Source organism: Solea solea, chromosome 16 (assembly GCF_958295425.1).
Source record: "Solea solea chromosome 16, fSolSol10.1, whole genome shotgun sequence".
In the NCBI taxonomy this organism is placed as follows: domain Eukaryota; kingdom Metazoa; phylum Chordata; class Actinopteri; order Pleuronectiformes; family Soleidae; genus Solea; species Solea solea.
The window spans coordinates 22488832-22508021 of NC_081149.1; the positions used below are offsets into that span (position 1 = coordinate 22488832).

Genomic DNA, 19190 nt, shown 5'->3' on the forward strand with positions numbered 1-19190 from the left:
AAAACAGAAATAAGCCTTGAGGCCAGCATGAAATATTTCTCCACAGCAAGCACTGCCTCTAGAGGAGCAGTGACTGCTGGTTATTGCAACCAGCTAATATCTGCATGAACTCACCATCCTTCCACAGCTCAGAGACAAACTTATCAGTGGACAAGTTGAGCAGAGTCGCCACATTGTCATTCAAGGGGTCCATGTTCTTCATCAGCCACTCGTCTGCCTTGTAGTCCACCTGAGAGGTAACATTTGACAGGAATCAAAACTGTTTCTCCTCACATCTGTGTGAGATTGCTATAAAATTTGAGGGCTGAATCATCAAGATACTCTGCAGTTTTACCTTGCCAGCATAATGGATGATACAGAAGTCAGCCTCATCCTTCAGTTTCTTGGGTTTAAAGAACTTTGGGTGTGTTCCCTGCTCCTGCAGCACCTTCTCCACAAAGCTCTTGTCTGTGGCCTTGGGGAACCAGCACTCCTCGTCCAGCAGAGCTAAAATACCAGGGGGACTGGCCTGGAAACAAGGGTAAAGTGCAGATGTTAATATTACTGTAATATATAATGTAAATATTAAAACATAAAATAGAGGACTCTTGGACTGGAACTATGGAATGTATTGCTCTGTAATGTCTTTTTGTTGTAAAAACTTTTGTAATATTTGAATAATTTTGAATGCATTTTGCACAAATAAATAAATAAAAGTAAATAAAACCGAAGAACTGCTGTATTTAATACTTAATTTAACAAAGATGTAAAAGTACTCACAGGTTTCTCAATGAGGTCGATGCAGGGCTGCAAGTCGAGGCCGAAGTCGATGAAGCTCCACTCGATGCCCTCCCTCTGGTACTCCTCCTGCTCCAGGATAAACATGGTGTGGTTGAAGAGCTGCTGCAGCTTCTCGTTGGTGTAGTTGATACAAAGCTGCTCAAACGAGTTCAGCTGGAGAGAAAAGAAAAATGGTTCAGAATTTTCTTTAAAATCAACAACAATGCAAACGTGGATGAGATTGTTGGATCACCCGTTTACCTCAAAGATCTCAAAACCAGCAATATCCAGAATGCCGATGAAGGAGGCTCCTTGCCTCTTGGTCTTGTCCAGGGCTTTGTTGATTCTCATGACGAGCCAGCGGAACATCCTTTCATATGTGGCCTTGGCCAAGGCCTCCACAGCAAACTCGGCCTGCTCCTGAGTCTGGGCCTTCTGGACATAGTCTCGGCCCACCTTAATCCTTGGTGTCAGGATGGCTCTGCTGAAGTCTGTGACATTCATGCCCATGAGGTGGCAAACCTTCTGAGCAGCTGGTGCAGAAAAGAAGGAGGACAATGAAGTTTAAGATACACATTCAGGATCCTCTGCTGTTGAGATTCAGAGAGGGTTGTGGTCTAATTACCCGTGTTGTCAGGCATGGAGGCTTGGTCTGTGTGTCGCTCCTTTTTGAAGCTCATGTTCCCCATTTGCAGTACAGACGCCACCACCTTCAGCAAACCTACACAGAAGAGAACAAACGGTACCACAAAGATTGGTTTATGTTGCACTGATAATTACATAAATTACACACACATACACGTTAAGTTCCACTTCAAGAATGTCTGCCTTACCTATTTGCTCATCCTCTGGGATACTCATGATCCTCATGGCCTCCATGGTCTCGACAAACAGGTCCTTGTCCTGCTGCCCAGGAATTGTGACGTTCCCATTGGAAAGGAAACGGTAGTTGTTGTAATTTTCAAGGAGGAGTTCATCTGAGAGGACACAACAGTGGTGAGATGAGCTTGAGATGAGTATATAGTATAGATTGTATAAAAAAAAAAAAGTAGTGCTCTAGGTTCTAGGTGCAAAGCAAATTACCCCTTGTGAAACCTAGAAATGTGTTATTTGACAAGTGCCCTGTCAATTTTTGAATCAGGAGACATAAAGATGACACCAGCTGTCAGGCACACTCATATTGTGTTATGCTTTATCCTCTTGTTCCCTCTAAACTGGAACATCATTTACAAGACATCATGTTCTACTGAAAAGGACCTGAAACTAGCAACTGAGACCATAAACATAAAAGAGTGGCCCCCTGGTGGATAACTGCCATCTCTGTCCTACATACACGGCTTTACTTTTTAAACCGGAGGACCAAGTCGATTTTTATATACAGACCATGATTGAAACAATAAATTCTACTCGGCAAATAGTTAAGAAATCCTCACTTTGTCATAAAACATTACATATTATGTTGCTTACTGCGCAATTTGTCTCCAGCCCCAGTGAGCAAGTAGTAGAAGACATGAAAGGTCCTCTCATCTTTTGCCTGGCGAATGGCACGGGATTTCTCCAACAAGTCTAGTGGTCAATCTGTTAAGGACAACTTTTCTGACCAAAGTCAACAACATTTTCAGTTTTAGGAAGAAGCAGCGAGGCACTTTCAAGGATACAAGTTTCAATATTGGCACCAACGATGTAACCATTGACATCAAAGTTGATCCGGATAAATTTTCCCTAGAAGAGGAAAGGAACATTTAATTTTATCTGCAGCAGTGAACATGTAAAATAGTTTAAAAGTAGCAGTATTATTAAATGAAGTCTTACAAATCTGGAAGAGTTGTCATTTTTGACTGTCTTGGCATTTCCAAAGGCTTCTAGGATGGGGTTAGCCTGCAGGAGCTGTTTCTCCAGCTCCCCCTGATGGACACAAGGAGAAAACCAAAGCACAATAATAGTACACTTTCTATTTGCACTATGAGATCTTAGAGATATTATTCAGCCATGGATTCCTATGTAACAAGACCTTGGCACCAAAGTAGATGAGTCAGTGTAATATACTGTGAGAACCTCGAATTATAGTATGTTTTTTTTTTTATTTACTGTGATGTGTTGTCATTAAATAGATTACTTTGCTCTTTTTAAAAATAATTATGCTGACAAATGAAATAATAGAGTGTACAAAACATTTACAACAGTGATCAAATAAACATACCAGCAACACACACACACACACACACACAAGCATTTTACCCTTCACAAATAACATCAGGTTAGTGCCCAAAACACCGAAAAACCCTGTGGACCCTTGTCAGTAAACCCATCACCTGTTACCCAGACAATAATCCAGTGAACAACAAGCACAAACCAATGTCTTTTCAGCTTCATTCTTCCATAAACTATAGCAGCTGGGTATGTTTAGTGCTGCAGTGCCTGTCCGCAGTGTTGTGTGCAACATTAATTTACATCATTAGTAAAGTATACTTGTAATTTCAAGTAAGGCAAAAGCCTTTTCCTCTCAGTTTGCTGAGCATGTGTGGTTCGATAGTGCTACTTGTTTTTTCACCTGTTTGAGCAATGATCACTCACAACCATTCAGCAATAGCATGGACTAACCTCAATTTTAAGTTCATGAAGTTAAAACTAAAGAAGCCATTCAAAGCAGTGACATTTCAAAAGGTGTAGTCCATGTATAAGTCTGTATCAGACTTATACTGGACTACTGTTCTTTCATCTTCCTAAATAGAAAATAACTTGAATAATGACTTCGGTGTCCTGTATTGTATGTATGTTCTGACACAATAAATATGTTCACCAGATGAGTTTTTTTTGCGATTGGACATTGTTCAAATATACAAAGATGATGAAGCAACATTTTATGCAACAAAAGACGAAAGAAGCAACTTTGGACACAAGTGCACGCATAAAATAGCGATACAAGATGTGAAAAATTCAACCAGACACAATGTATGAATACATGTTGTATGATCCCGCATATTGCCCCCCCCCCCTCAACAGAGACCCCTCCCCTCATCCTACTATTGTCTGGCTGAATTTTTCACAGGAACACATAATGCTGCCACCGATCTGCAAACAAACTTCCTCTTTACTTCCTATTGGCTGGCAAGACATCGCCTCTGCCCGTAATATAAGGGGGAAAGAGGAGGGAGGAGGGGGATTGAGGGGTGAGGGTGGGGGGGTGATGACAGAAGCAGGTGGGGGGGAAGGGTGCATGGAGGGAGAGTTAACTCACATGTGACAGGAACGAGCTCTGTTGATGGGAAGAGAAAAAATACAACAACCTCAAAAAAAGGGATGAAAGATGTGGTTTTCATCACACTCCACTGTTGCTTTCAGCAGCAGCTACTAGACGAGGAGGCTGGTAGGCCAGATAACAGCAGTGCAGGAGTCTGACGTAACGTTTGACCACACCGCGTGGTAAGACCGAGTTTTATTTCTCATGAGAAGACTCAGAAGTCGCAGGACATCAGAAAAACATCAGATAAAGTTAAGGCCTCTGGTCCGCTTAAGAAAACCAGGAGTTTAACATCTGCACTATTGTTTTTCTATGTCTGCAGGGCTGTTATCATGGTTGTCACAGCAAATACAGTCTACTGCTGAAAAACACACTGTTTGAACATGGCAGTGTGATGATGGATTACCAGTCATGTACACAAACAACTGTACGTACAGTACATACGCACACACGCAAAATAAATGTTGAGTGCAGACACAAATGTTGATCCTGTAAAAATGAAAAGACTGGAGACTGAGGGATTGTGTCCCACTGGAAAGTGATGATGAAAATAAGTTACAGCAGGAAAGAGAAATGAGGAATGAAGGTAGAGGGGTAAATGACAAAGGGCATTAACGGAGGATGTAAAAGAGTCGTAAGAAGGAGGGATTTAAAGATGAAGTGTGTAGATGAGAGGCAGGACTGACCTGATCTTTCTTGGTCTTATGAGAGGAGGCCACATGAGCCAGATACTGGATGACCTTCTTGGTGTTTTCCGTCTTTCCAGCACCAGACTCACCTCTATATACACACAAGACAAAACAGAGATAGTTTAACATTTGAATGTCTGAAAAGGAGCGAAAAGAGGTGGTCAAATTAAAAAAACAATGTTAATACAAAACTGTCATCTGAAAACTCACGTGCAGAGAATGGACTGGTCTTCACGATCTGCAAAATACAAATGTGCAATGTTTAACTATGCACCTTCTGCACAACAGTTCTGCATACACACAAGCAGCACGTTATCGCCACAGTGCATTGAGTTTGTCTCGGTATAGCAGGATGTACATTAGCCACAGACAGGAAGTGAATATCCGGCTTCCAAAAAGTGGAAAGAGACGTTAGCAGATTTCAAACTAATCAGTTAATTACCCAGCAGCTCCTGTAATGTGGTCTAAATACTTTGAAGGGACCGTTGAGAACATAGGCCCCAAAATGACCCGAGGGGATTCGTTTAAGTGTTTTATATAATGGATGACAAATCAGCACATAAATAAAGAAAAGACAGGCCTCCAAGCAGTTAAGCTGTAAAGCTAAGGGAATGCACACATTCTAAAGACTAAAACTAAACACACACACAGAGCTATATAACCCTGTAGGGCATAGGAGCACTTTACAGACATAAAAGCAGCTCATTCAACCTCAATAAATGAAATACATCATTAATATCATTGGCTAATTTAACTGTACGCCGCCCTCAAGAGTGGAATGAATGAATTGCACAGGAGATATAGTCGGTCTTAACTAAGATAGATTTGAGGTAATCTGGTATTTTCTGTGAGTAATGGGCAAAGTAAACAATGTAAACATTCTCACATTAATTCCAATATTCAGCATCAACAGTGCCTTTCATTGTAAAGCCCAGTAGGCAGAGTATTATCGTACATTAACATGATTTTAAGCAAATAAGGTGGACACATTTCAACACATAAAACCTATTTTCTTTGGGGACAAGAGCTTCACTGAGAATGAATTGTGCCCATATTAAAAGTTTTAAGATGTTAAAACAACACATATTTGAGCAAATATATACAGCGTATACACCGGAAGACTGCAGACGCCACCTGCGTTTCATTCTTGTGATAACACGTTTACAGTAGGGACCGGTACTCACCCTGCATCATGCTTCTATAAGCTGTGTCAGTGATGGCGTAAATATGAGGTGGCATTTCATGCCTTTTCTTGCCCTTGTACATATCAACAATGTCCTCCGAGTAGATGGGCAGGTTCTTGTAGGGGTTTATGACGACACAGAAGAGGCCAGAGTATGTCTGCAGAACACACACACACACACACAATGTGGCATTTAAAAAGCTGCAATGAAATGTGTAATCTAAGAATAAAGTGAAGATACACATGAAAGGGTATTTAAGATTTACATTTTTAACGGAATTTCATTTATTTATAAATTTTTATCTTCCATTTTACCTCATCCACACCCCAATATCACTATCACCTGTCCATTCTTCATTTATTTAGCTATCGGATATATTTACACGTCTGTTTTCCTTATATTTCTGCAGTGTTAATATAATAAATAAAATAAAAATAAAAAATAAATTAACTGATTAAGTTAAAAAGGTTTCATTTGCCATATCCTGTCTGAAAATAACCAATAATCTGGTAAACAATGATGATGACCTCATTTTATATGCTAACTTAGCTTCTCCCATCATCAGGAAGCTCTTAGTTCCTTGAACTCTGATTCTTGATTAAGCAATCTTAACCACACCCAGCTTCAAGTTTAAAACTGACGTAACCTTGGCCATGTTAAATGTTACAGCTACTTGACTGGTTAGCCAAGACAAGTCAGAGATCCACCTGATAGAGTTATGTTTTCTACTTCAAGGCCAAGTTCTTAAATCCTCTTCCATTCCTGTCTATAAACTGCACTAAATCTTTTCTTGAGTGCTTCTGGACTCATTCCTCCTCCTTATAAGTTTTGGATTTTTTTTCCCCACGTGCTGCATTCTAGTGCTGCTCTCCCCATGTCTCTGCACTCTCCCTCCCTCTCCCTCTCCCTTTCCCTTTCTCCAAGGAGACGGTCAATCTAAAGCTACAGAGAAGCCTGGAGCCTCTCAAATCAACAATAGCCCAGATCTCTGGGAGCAGTGAGGGGAGGGGACAACAGCTTGTGTTGATATGACCGGGTCACACCACGGAGTCAGAGAGACAAAAATCACTCCCAGCCCAGGACACGGGGAATAAATAACATTAATTATGGAAGCGGTAATAGCAGTTACAACACATTTAACATTCCTTGTCCATCTGTGTAAAACTAGCTGCTCCCTCGTTTCCCAACACTGCTCTTAACTTCTCTCAAACTCTGGACTGCATTGTTCCCTTCAACTTCCTGTTTGTGAGATAACTCTAAACACAGAAAAGAGGGGGAGAGGGCAAACAAGATGGAGAGAGAGGAAGAGGGTGAAGGACAAGAGTGCTTGTGTACCACGAATTGTACACTTTCTGCCCTTGTGACAATTTGAATACAATGGATTGCCTTAAACCATAAATTTTAATGAAATAATTAGAAGGCTGGATGGTGAGATATACTGGTTTGGAGATTGTTTTCTACAAGCTGGTGAGATATTAAGACGACCAGTATGTGGGATGTTCTATTGGCACAAGTATAATATACTATTCCCAATTATGGTTTCACAGAGTTTCCCACATGTTAAGAGTTTACTTGTGGTGTTGGGTGGCATGGCATGGAACTACTGTGCTAGCACATTCTCATGCAGTTTAGAGGGGGAGACCGTAACCCTGATTTTTTTTTCTGAAGATACCATTTACAGATGTCACCTAAACGCCTCAAATGTGGACTGAAGCAAGTCTGGTCCCTGCTCTGTTATTTAAGGGAGTACAACTCAGGATGGTGTGTAGCCAAACATGTATTAGTTTATTAGATTAAAAGAATGAAAACGCAACAAATACCTCTAATGTAACATGAACCTACTTAATGTTATATTGTATTATTTTATTGTGGTTTTAATCAACTACTCAACATGCACCTTTTTAAGGACGTAAAATATCACAAAGACTACATGCATTACTGCTGCATTAAATGCTTTTGCTGAGGCATTCATAGGCTGCTCCATACTCACATAAATGAGGCCAGAGTAGTATCGTTCCTTCAGGTTGTGCAGCACAGACGCCTCATTCAGACAGGTGAGCTCTGCCATGTCTTCCACCTTGCTGAACTTGGGGGGGTTCATCTTCTGGATGTCATCCTTGTTCACCTTGACCTTCTTACCAGAGTCCGTCAGTTCCACCACACACTCGTCGCCGCGCTCCTCCTTCACTGAGCCGGCCTCAAAGCCCAGGCGCTCCGATGGCACCCATACCAGCTTCTTGGTGGCCCAGTCCGCCTGTGCCAGTGGGTTGTTGACCATATTGCGGTCCACATACAGGAACTTGTCTGCGTCTGACATGGTTGCTGTTTCAGAAAGAGAGGAAAAATACATGGTTATAATCAGTGTAGATAAATAAATAGCATTCTTCTAGTTATCATTTAAATATTCCATCAAATCATCACACTTGCTGCAACTTCGTCTTCAATTATTTCTGCTAGAAAACAGGCTTTGTGTTTGTTAAGTAAATAAAATTGACAAGGCCAGACGTCTGCCATCTTTCCATCTTCATACAATCACTATGGCATGCAAAGGTCACTACTAATGTGATGTAAAACAGGAAGAGACTGCTGAAGTTAGGTCGGGTCAACAAAACACACAGCCTTGTCAAACAAGGCCCCATGTTACTCCTTGGCTAACTGCTGTGAATACTTAATCAAATCTCCAGCTGCCGGCCCATCCGAGTGAGAGCAGAAACATTTGCACAGGATCACAGAGATCTAAGTTCATCTCTCAGTAGCAAGAAAGTGCCTTCAGTTTGGCTGAGTTTTCCAAAAACCACAACTGTCCGCTTCCTGGTGGGAAGCATGTCTTTGCTGTCATCCCTGCTGGTTGCTCAGGGTGTCTGGCCAGAGGAGGAAATTCAACTGTGGATGATCTCAGCATAAATCTCTGCATGAATTATGGCCTCAAACAACCACATAGTGCAGATAACTAAAAACAGTAACATAATCAGTTCAGATGAACAGTAAAGATAAGGTGTAAAATGCAAATAGTGGTGGAGACAACAGAGATGCGGTCCTGATCCTTTACTTGGTTATTTTTAAATATAGTATTTAGTCAGATAAAATTGTCTTGTTCCCGTCTTGCTCTTGGTAGCCTGCAATTTCATTTTTAATCTGATAAATATGTTTGCTTTAATGTCACCAGCATTAAAGAGAAGTATTTTCCAACGTAATATTAATACTAGCAAAAAGCAAAGAGCCAAAGTCAAGGATTGTGTTTGATTAGTCAATAACATTCAGTTCTCCATTAAACCTAAACTATTCCTGATCATGAGAAACTATTCTATTGGAATAATGAAATTTTTGAGGCAGAAACAAAAAATAACTGGCTCTTCCAGCACAACTAAAGATAATCTCATAAGATTTCAGCAGTGGAAATGGGCCTTTAGTGAAACTCCTGGCAGTGAGGGGGAAAGAGTGAGCATATCAGGGACTGTCAGTTTTATTTTTGATTATTTTGCAGGACCGGATGAGCAGATTGAATAAAAACATCCAACAGAATTTCAAGCAAAACAAAATCAATCCAACATGAGCACATGTCTTTTGTAAACAATATCTTGTCCAGGCATGCACATTAGAAAATAACAGCCCCTGTTCTTGCTTAATACACCAGTTAAAGCTAATAGGGAACATGTTGTTGACGGGTAGGGCTGTGGTTTAACCCATTTACAAGGTGACTAGACAGGTTTAACCCGTGTGTCTGAAAAAAAAAAAAAAAAAAAAAAGGAGAGTGAGCTTGACTCAAACCGCCCATTTCAATGAGTGAATGCAGGGAGACTCTGGCCAGTCAGTTGAACATGGCGTGTATTTCACCTACACTGGTGCCCCAGACTTTACAGTCTCAATTATCATTCCACCACAGCAGGAGCATGACAATATATTCCCAGGACTGCCAGGTCATTAGCCTCTCGCAGTGTTCCCTGACCTCTGAGGGAACACTAAAGGCAGCCATATACAAAAACTTACTGAGGTTTTTTGTAAAAGAAAACACCAAAAAAAACTACAGAGGCCAAGTTCAGCCACAAGAGTAATTTCACAATGCAATGTGGCCCAATGGGACATTCTGGGGTCAAATTCTCATGCTCGATATTATAAAACACTACTTTTACACAACTTTAACAGTGCATAAAACAACATATGCTGCAGTTATATGCTGCAAGAAATGAAGTTAACCTATGTTTCCAACAGTACATCAACTATGATGTGATGCTGTCCCTTCATTTATTATTTTACGCTTGCTTTCACCCTGCATTCATAAAAACGTAATGAGTAAATGCGATGGACCCTTGAAAATCTTTAGAATGAGAGAAAAGTTGCAGCATTTAACAGGCTTGATTCTGTTCCAGTTCATTACCCCTGATCTGTGAGAAAGAACGCAGAGGGGGAGCCATTCTTCTCATGACCCCTGCATCCCTCCACGCCGCCAGGCTGCAGTACAGCTGCCCGAAGCAGCTCATCCCACATCCCCAACTCATCTCTAGTGTATTGACCCCATCCAGTGAGAGAACAAAGGGCAAATTGCTCCTGCTATACCTCTCAGCTGACTCTACACTCCCTCCTCTGCCCTCAATCGCCTCTCCGGAATCATAGCACCCACCAACCTCCCCCTCCTCCTATGTTTATCCAGTCTTTTCAGGGTCGCATTCCAACCATAGTCACTCTTTATCAGGGAGAGACAGCAAGCAAAGGCATTCCACACATTTCTCTCCACTATCCTGTATGCCTCCTCCCTTACATCTTTCTCAGGCTTATTCTACGACTCTACTTTCCATTTTTTCCACCTTCTCACAAGCAGGCCATGTATACCTGCTTGAGTGGTTTCACATTTTCGGTTGCACAGATTGAGTAGAGCAAAGTATTTCTTATTCTCTGTATGTGTCGCAGTGTTCTCAAAAGCTCCAATAAAAAAGAAATATCAAAAAAAAGAGAAAAAAACGGTTCTGCTTTAGTACATTTTTATCAATCACAGGCTAGATCAGAGTTATGACTGAATGAAAATTGCTTTTTTGTTGCTGTTAATTTAGCTTTCTATGTTTCAAGGTGCAGGTAGACACCTTGGCTACCAGGAAATCAGCGTCTCAAAACACAAATACATGCAAACACACATGTGATTTGCTGTATTTGTATGGCTCATATTTTCAATGTTCAACAACTCAAGTCTCAGCTCAAACTGGAACCAAGAGTCGAGTCTGCTGATGTGTGCCATAGTCCAATGCACATGCTTGACACAGATAACTCAGTGACACACTTCAAACTGCGTCTCCAGAGAGTGACAGAAGGACTAAAAATTTCTATTAACAGCTATTCTAGTTTGACAAGCGATGATCTATATTGAAAGCAGAAAGAGTAGGACGAATAAAGAACTCCCATTGGACATTTTTAGACCTTGGCCTTCCCTCGTGGAGGTTAACATCTGTGGTAAAACAGGGCTGTTGATTTGAGGTAAAAACAGTATACATTAACATGTGTCACACCCACATGTTCATGAACCAGGTTTTTGCATCCTCAAGTTTCACACAGCCGAAAATAATCCATGCTTCCTTGATTTAATGTTACTTTGCAACACTGCTGGGTGATTAAAATACTTCACTATCTATTCTTTAGAGATCAATCTACAGTGAGATTAGCTGCTCTTGATAATCTTTGCAAGGATTACTCATCGACACAGTCTTGCCAAATCTTGGCAGAAATGGAATGTGACAGAAACCATTAAGGGAGGATTATATTCCAAGACTTCCCAAATGACAGCAGCCGTATCCTGTCAAAGCAGCAGCTTGTTTGAAAGAGGAAGAGGAACCACAAAATAAATAACACCAGGCTGTGAACAAAGGCCAGTTTTAGAAACCTGCCTCAGAGACAAGAGTGTGGTTACAAACAGAGGAAGTAACACAGTGGTATGGTCTTTTAGGAAAGATGTGGAGGAGGAACAAGAAAAGAAACAGAAAAGGGATGAGCTACAGAGCGTCCTTTTCAGTGCAGTGTGTCCTGTTCAGAAAGCAGGTCAATGTTGGTCTTTATAGAACTGAGGCCATCCGTCCATCAGTCAGACTCCCTCTCATTCCTTTCCACCTCGCTGACTCTCCCTGAGTTACTGTAAAAAGCAGCAGAGTCCAGACAGCCTCCACCACTTTATTACCATGTACAGTCAAACCCTCCTGCTCCCACTGAAGAGAAAACCCATGAACCAGCTGTGCCATGTTGACATTGACATTTATAATAATAGAAGACCAACAAAGTCAATGACATAGTATTTCTCTCAACTACATTTCCTGGCTTAGGCAGAGTCTTATGTGCTCATTCTCAGCTGCTCACACCGTGCTGTGGATTATTGCTTTACTCTTGTCAGTCTAGTTTGTTTGGCTTTGTACTGTAGATAGACCCTACTGTTTTACCACTTCACCCCATTCACTGTTCAATGATCCACTGACATGGATGGGAAAGGTACTGAGTCAGTCAAAAATCATTACAAGCTCAGATGTCAACTCTTGTTTTCTCTCCTCCCTTTATTCTCCGAATGTGGGAAGGGTGGGGCAAAGAGACGAAAAGAGGAAATGACCAACTGAGAAAACTATTTTGCCATTTGTGGAACTTGTGTGAAAATCTTGGAGGAGGAGGGAATGTGGCATTTCTTTGAGCACATGCAGCGCGGTTCTAAGGAGTGAGAAGTAAATTAAGCCCGTGCTGAAAAATAGCAGCACTGCATGACAGATCTACATCACTTTCCACATTAGTTTTCACATTCCTGCTAGAACCAGGATCCAATTTCTCTCTGAACTGAAAGCTGGCCAGTGCCATCTAGAACTGGAGAGCACCCTAAGCCCACAGCACACCACCTTCACCAGCGGCTCCTTAACATTTACTCTCTGATGTGGCCCACAGCTTTGTCTGATGAACACACGAACACCGCTTCACCACCAGTCACGCTCGAAAAATGTTGCAACCGTCAGTAAACACACATCCAAATATGAAGTTTAGAGAATAAAACATGTCCAGCTGGCCTATGCAGCCAAAGATGTTATCATAACAAATGTTTTTTTTATCTTTAACGATGAATAAGTAATAAACCCAAAGTAAAAATGTAAAAAAAAAAAAAAAAGTAAATTGCTGTTATAAACATTTTATTGCCAGTGAATTATACGTATTAAACTTTTGTTGTGTTACCATTGAAGAAAACATATTGCGATAACTAATGGGATTTAACCATTACAACAAAGAGAATATCTTTCGATCACTATACATGGATATTTTCAGAAAAAGTTGTGCCATGTGTGCGTGTGTGTTTCATTTAAGAGAGTGAGATATGTGGGATGTGAAAAAGCCATAGTTGTTGTGTGGTTGTGTAACTGTGTGAGTGGAGATGGGTGTGTGCACAGTGTGTAGTCTAGCGACTTGCCCGGACTTATATTCAAAGACCTTCACTAATTGAGCGGTAGTTTGGGGGCATCCAACAGTTGCCACCAGGTATTTTTCCAACATTTAATAGCGAACAGTTCAAAGCAAGCATGTCAAGTATTTTCCTTTAACTCTTGACTGTTATCAGCATTGTTAATCCATTCGGTGTAAAACTATGTTTATTTAAGTAAAATGACAAGGATGCTAAAGAACTGGCATAGCTGCTGGGTCAACAAATTCCATTCAAACTGCTATGCAATTACATCACTGACTTGATTGGTTACTGTTTAAAACTGGGCAGATTGATGTACAGCACCAGTTTGCTTACACTGAAACACTCCAACAGTATTGATTGATAGATACATGGTTACGTAAGCCTTTAACAGCCAGTGGGAGAATGCAATGCAGTTTCTGTTTGTCATGTCAGCAGAATTTGTCAGGCATATCTCTTTTCTTAACAGAGCCAATGAATAAACTCCGCCACCTCATCTTATGATCTCCTCCAGCGTTATAATACTATTAATCCGATCAGAAGTCAGCCCCCACTTTCTTTATTCCAGCAGATTAATATGTCACTTTATTTTTTTGTTTTATCACTTGTTATCACCACCTGGGACACTCCCTTTGAGTTACTGTGATCATAGAAAAGCTATCTTGTTTTAACAACCAACTACTCAAATAATGTGCTCTCAGAACTGAGCCCTTATTGAGCCTCATGATAGAGGCCAATAACCGACGTCTGGTGGACTGGACTGATACTGCAAACATGTCCAATAGGAGGCAGGAGGTAGAACTGACAGCAAGATTCAAAGTTCATAGTACAGAGGGTGTGAAGTCTCTGTGGTAGTCATGTTGTACACTGTCAGACATTAACCACTTGTCTGCCGTTCCCCCACAGGTGTGACACTCTCACACACACCGATACACCCATCTGTGGGCGAAGTCTACTTCTGACATGTGCAGTAAGTAAACTATACTACAACCAGCACCACATTGCATTGATTCTATTTTATGTTGTGCCTCTCATGACTTCACTTCCTTTACTTTAATTTACCATAATTAGCATAATACTTCACAGCAGCTTCGATAAAAAAAAAAAAAATTAACAAGAAGAATAACTTTGTTTTTTCCACAAAGTCGTGCAAGAAAGAGGACAATCCAGGATTGAGTTTCACGCAACTTAATGGGACGCTACATCGATAAACTGGCACACAGGACAGTGCTACCTCCTTATCTATACCACAAACAATAAGCAAGCAATTTATCTACGGTCTCACTAGCAATCATTATACATTATACATGGTTAAGATCTGTTCTCCAAGATCAGAAAATGGACAGGGTCAGAGTGCAACCATTTCCTTGTATTGTCTCAGCCTGGTTGTATTGAAATCTTGCAGGTGTGTTTGTGTGCTGTAAGGGGAAGGATGGAGGAAAGGATGGGGTGTGGCAAAAAACACAAGGAGAGGAAGAGACACAGAGCTAAGAAGGAAATGAAGGAGAACCAACAGAGAACAAATCAGTGAAAAAAGGTTCTAATGAGAAGAATGGGGAGAGAGAAAAAATGTTAACGGAAATAAAGTTGCAGAGTGAAAGGAAATAGAAAACCCACAGCAGAGACTGATGCAGATTCATCTCGAGCCCAAACACTTCAACCAGTCTGACTAAGGCAACTTAATTATGCTGTGCATGTCAGCCACAAGAAGAACATTTCAACAAAACCTAAACAGACAGGATATTCAAGAAAACATATCTGTTTAAAGTGTCTATTGAAAGACATGAATTAAAGGCTAACATTTGTGATATATGGCAGGGTGTAAAGAGCACATTGAGTTATGTGTGCAGATACTGTTTGATCATCATCCGTTTGTAATCCCACTGACAATGAGCTACACAATAACTACATACTGAGGAGTTGCATGATCAGCTCTGCCACAGCTGATGAAGAGTTTCATCCATCTCCACTTTGGCTGGAATGTTTAGTCTGTGTGAATAAATCTCAGCTGACTACGTAGGAATCATGCATGACACTTGGCATTACTGCCCCATCAATTGACAAATATAAGAAGGCACAAGTATGTGCTCAGAAAATACATCTCACAGGCTCCTCTTTAGCACTTTAACCACGTTAACATGTTTTGGCTTTGGCTTAAACTGAGCATGTGGTTTGATTGATTTACTTCTAATTATTCACATTTAAAAAGCTTTAACCAGACATTACTTGGCATATTTATCCAACAAAATACACAGTTAATGAATCAGCAAAAATCTTTACTCAACTTTGAATCCTTTCAACTCCAGCTGAGACAAAGCCACTTTTTAACGTTTCCAAGTTGCGTTAGCAATTCTGTTTTCTTAGTCTAGCAGCCTGAGGTAAAGGGGATTTTTGCATGCACAAATGCAGTTAGGTTGCACAAACAGCAGATACAAGATTCAAGGCACCTTATGTTTGTTAAAAGATCCTTAATAACAGGAGACAGCTGTGGGTTGGAGTGTACCAAACAGTGTCATGCTGCGCTCTCATCTGCAACAAAAGCAGGGCGCCTTCAAGTAATGTGGGACAAGTGTCCTTTCAATAATATGCAAACATCCACAAGGCTTGTTCTTCTAGACAGCGTTGTTTTTTGCTCAGTTGCAACAGCCTCACACACTGGTTCCCCTGTTTAAAATGTTTTCATTTTGTCTCTACTGCAGTACATAACTCTCCTGGGAGGCCTCATATGAGGACATTGCTGATACATGAACGATGGAATGTAACAATCTCTGCAGGGGGGGCTCTATAACTTCACTGAAACAGGCAATCAGTCCAGCAAACTGGCCCCCAGAGAGGCTATTACACAATCCATTGCTGAGACTTAATTCAACCAAATGACTCAAATGGAATAACAGGATATGACATACTACATGTCACCAATTGTGTCCCTTTTTAAGGCTAGATTGAGAGATTTGAGAGATGTGAGAATGTAGATAAAGAGATTCACACATGCTTCATTAGATTGTTCTCCCCCACACATACACAATTTATATCCTGCCCATGTATCAAAAAGTTTGTAGTTATGTGGTAAGCTCACACTGTGATTTAATGGCTTCTTGGCAGAAAACAGATGTGTGACTCCGATTACAATACGTCCGAGCAAAAAAAAGGTGCTGCTCTCACTTTATCTGAGACCACTAACACTTAAGTGCAACGAGAAGCAGGTTTGGGTGGAGAAATGCCAACGTTGTGAGTGCTAGAATTCACAGTCTAACATGAGGTAAAGTTCATGAGAACACTGCTAATGCTGAGCCACACAGCTTGTACTCGACCTCAGGAGGGTGTGCAAGCATACCAGACTACCACAGTTCAAACACTATGATGTACAATATAACAGAGTGCATTCAAATTGTACTGACAGGAACACAACACCTACATGGCACAAACACCATGACACTGCAAAGATAGGGGGAATGAGAACACGACACTTGGCTAATGTGATTTAAGTCTGGGATTGTAAAAAGCCATGTCTGACATTGGTCTGCATCAATCAGTATGTTTTATATTGCACCCCGGGGAAAAGATTTAAAAATAAATAAATAAAAAAAATACATGTCTACATATTAGTCTGACTGAAATCGTACTAAATCAAATTTCTCAGTTTGATAACACGACTGGGAGTCAAGCTACTACTGCTTATGTCCCTTCAGTCGGACTTGAGCTCGCCTGCGCAACAATTCCCACCTGCAGCTAATAACCAAAATGACTAAAAGACGCTGCAACACAGAAGAATAAGACAGAAGAGGTTTAGGGGCCACATTTAAAAATAAATAAAAGAAGTATTCACATGTGGCACCAATTGTCTTCTGGATTTAATACTATATCATCTTAATAGAACAGAATATTTTCAAGTTAATGGATGATAAATGCTCCTTGATATTCTCACAACTAGCCTCAAGCTAAACTGAAAACCGTCTTATTCGAACAAGCTGGAAGTGGAGCAGTGCTTGTATAATGGGACAAGGACAGCAGTCCAAATGAAAGGCATAGTGACTTTGCATGGAAACTACTTCAAAAGTGTGTTGTTATGAAATGTGCACTTGTATTAGCCTGATCATGTATGTACTGACAGTGTATAATTTCATATTAGATAACTGCAAATATTAATGAATGAAAGGAATAACCTCAAATAATTTTGACTTTCAAAAGTTTCCCTAAAAACCTTAACCTTAACTCAAACTGTCCTTAACTTTCAAGACTGGATGATTACAGGGAGTTGTGAGGAGGACGATTTGAGACATTTGGCTAAATAAATAAAGCATAAACTCAACTTAGCTGGATGTTAATATACCCCATAAAATATCTTAAGCTGTGGAAAACTCATGCTGCCAAGTTAATGTTCATCACAGCGCACCACATTCCCAAGTAGAAGGCAAACCTGGTAATTTTGAGCTGGCATCCCCCAAAGCATTTCACCAGCCATTCAGGGTAAAAAAACATCTGATAAAATAACCATAGCTCAGCCACTTCTGTGACTTTGTCCTGTTTCAAACGGTTATCAGACAGGGTTTTTTACACCTTGCAAGACGGAAACACCACTAATCTCTCTTCTGTACTATTAATACAATGTATTTTTGCATAACTGCGATTATTATTGCTTTTATTGTTAACAAAAAATAAAAAAAATATGCTTGCACTGGCGACTAGTGCCTTTTTTGTCCACCGGTGAACTAGTGACGTCATACAGGCAAGACAGACACATTGCCGGCCACACACGTCGACTGCGTTCCCCGCAACAAGCCGAGAAGTTCAACCGCAAACTAATAATACGCTCCCCGGTGTCCGGGTAGTCCAGGACCCCCCTTATCTATTCACACTTCCATGGCAGTGGAGCCCAAACTCTTCCCCGGCCTGCTACAGCAACTCATTCAAGCGAATCACTTCCTGCCTCCGAACTTAAAGCCTTTAGCTTCTAACCGGCTGCTACAGCATTGAATGCTTTCATGTTGGTACAGATTACTCACGCGCCTCTGTTCCGAGACTGAAAACTAACGGACACGTTGAGGCGAAAAAGCCCGGGTTAAATGTGTTAGGGAGGTCCCACTCCACCCCGCGCGGCAGCGACTAGCAACCGAGCTGCTTCCTGGTTCACTGCACTTGCTTGAAGTGACGGACTGACAGACTGAATGAAAGAGTGCGCAAAGAGAGAGAAAGAGGACGCAGGGTGTAAAAAATGAGGAGTGTTACCTGCTTGTAGGGTGCGGGACGCCGTACAGAGGGTGGCTAACAACAACCGAGTGGCTCAGTCAGCGTCACCGGGAGTCAAACTTCTTTTCCTGTCGACAGCAGCTTCGCAGAGAGTTCGGGCTAAACTACAGCACTCGCTTCCTCCCACTCTTTCTGTGCAACACTCACTCACCCTTTCTGTCTTTTTTTTTTTCTCTCACCCTCCTTCTTCTGCCCTCCCTCTTCCACTGCCTGCTCACTGGCTCGGGTAATTTTCACTCAGTACGTAGACAGCCGGCGCCGGGGTGCGGTCCAGGACGAGGCGGACCCGGGTCTTCATGTATCCGCCCCTTTAACTAATGGCTGCCGCGCTTTCATAAGCGACACCGTGTGGACCAATCACGATAGCGCTCACATTGACGCATGACAGCCACTGGGCGGGGCCAGCAGCGCAGGGCAAAAGACGTAACTTGAAAGAGTGGAGAACGGAGGGCGAGAGAGGATACAGACAGAGCTGTGTTTAATGGAAGAGGTATGTGCATACTAAGGATTTTTATGACCATATAAGTACCAGACACTCTCTGGATGTGGACTGCATCATCCAGGGTCTCCCCCCCCCCATGTGTCAAGAGGATCTAGTCTGACCACTGTCGACTTAAAAACAAGTTGCCAGATCTCAGCTAAATCCACCTCTGTCAATCCACACC

General features: G+C 41.4%; 1 protein-coding gene across 2 annotated transcripts in view; it reads right to left on the reverse strand.

Annotated features, from left to right (window-relative positions):
• Nucleotides 1–18662, reverse strand: part of LOC131475548 (myosin-9-like) — a 29694-nt gene extending 11032 nt beyond the window's left edge. Inside the window, exons 1-15 of one of the 2 annotated variants that reach the window (XM_058653759.1) lie at nt 18505–18662; nt 7864–8195; nt 5874–6030; nt 4900–4927; nt 4687–4780; nt 3998–4015; nt 2572–2664; nt 2418–2481; nt 2227–2325; nt 1593–1736; nt 1385–1480; nt 1021–1292; nt 760–933; nt 335–508; nt 115–229 (exon numbers count right to left, since the gene is read on the reverse strand). In XM_058653759.1, the coding sequence (XP_058509742.1) occupies nt 115–229; nt 335–508; nt 760–933; nt 1021–1292; nt 1385–1480; nt 1593–1736; nt 2227–2325; nt 2418–2481; nt 2572–2664; nt 3998–4015; nt 4687–4780; nt 4900–4927; nt 5874–6030; nt 7864–8190 (1855 nt within the window). In that variant the 5' untranslated portion in view covers nt 8191–8195; nt 18505–18662. The remainder of the gene's footprint in view (nt 1–114; nt 230–334; nt 509–759; nt 934–1020; nt 1293–1384; nt 1481–1592; nt 1737–2226; nt 2326–2417; nt 2482–2571; nt 2665–3997; nt 4016–4686; nt 4781–4899; nt 4928–5873; nt 6031–7863; nt 8196–18504) is intronic. The other variant, XM_058653760.1, reaches the window with a different exon arrangement.
• Nucleotides 18663–19190: the final 528 nt, after the last annotated feature.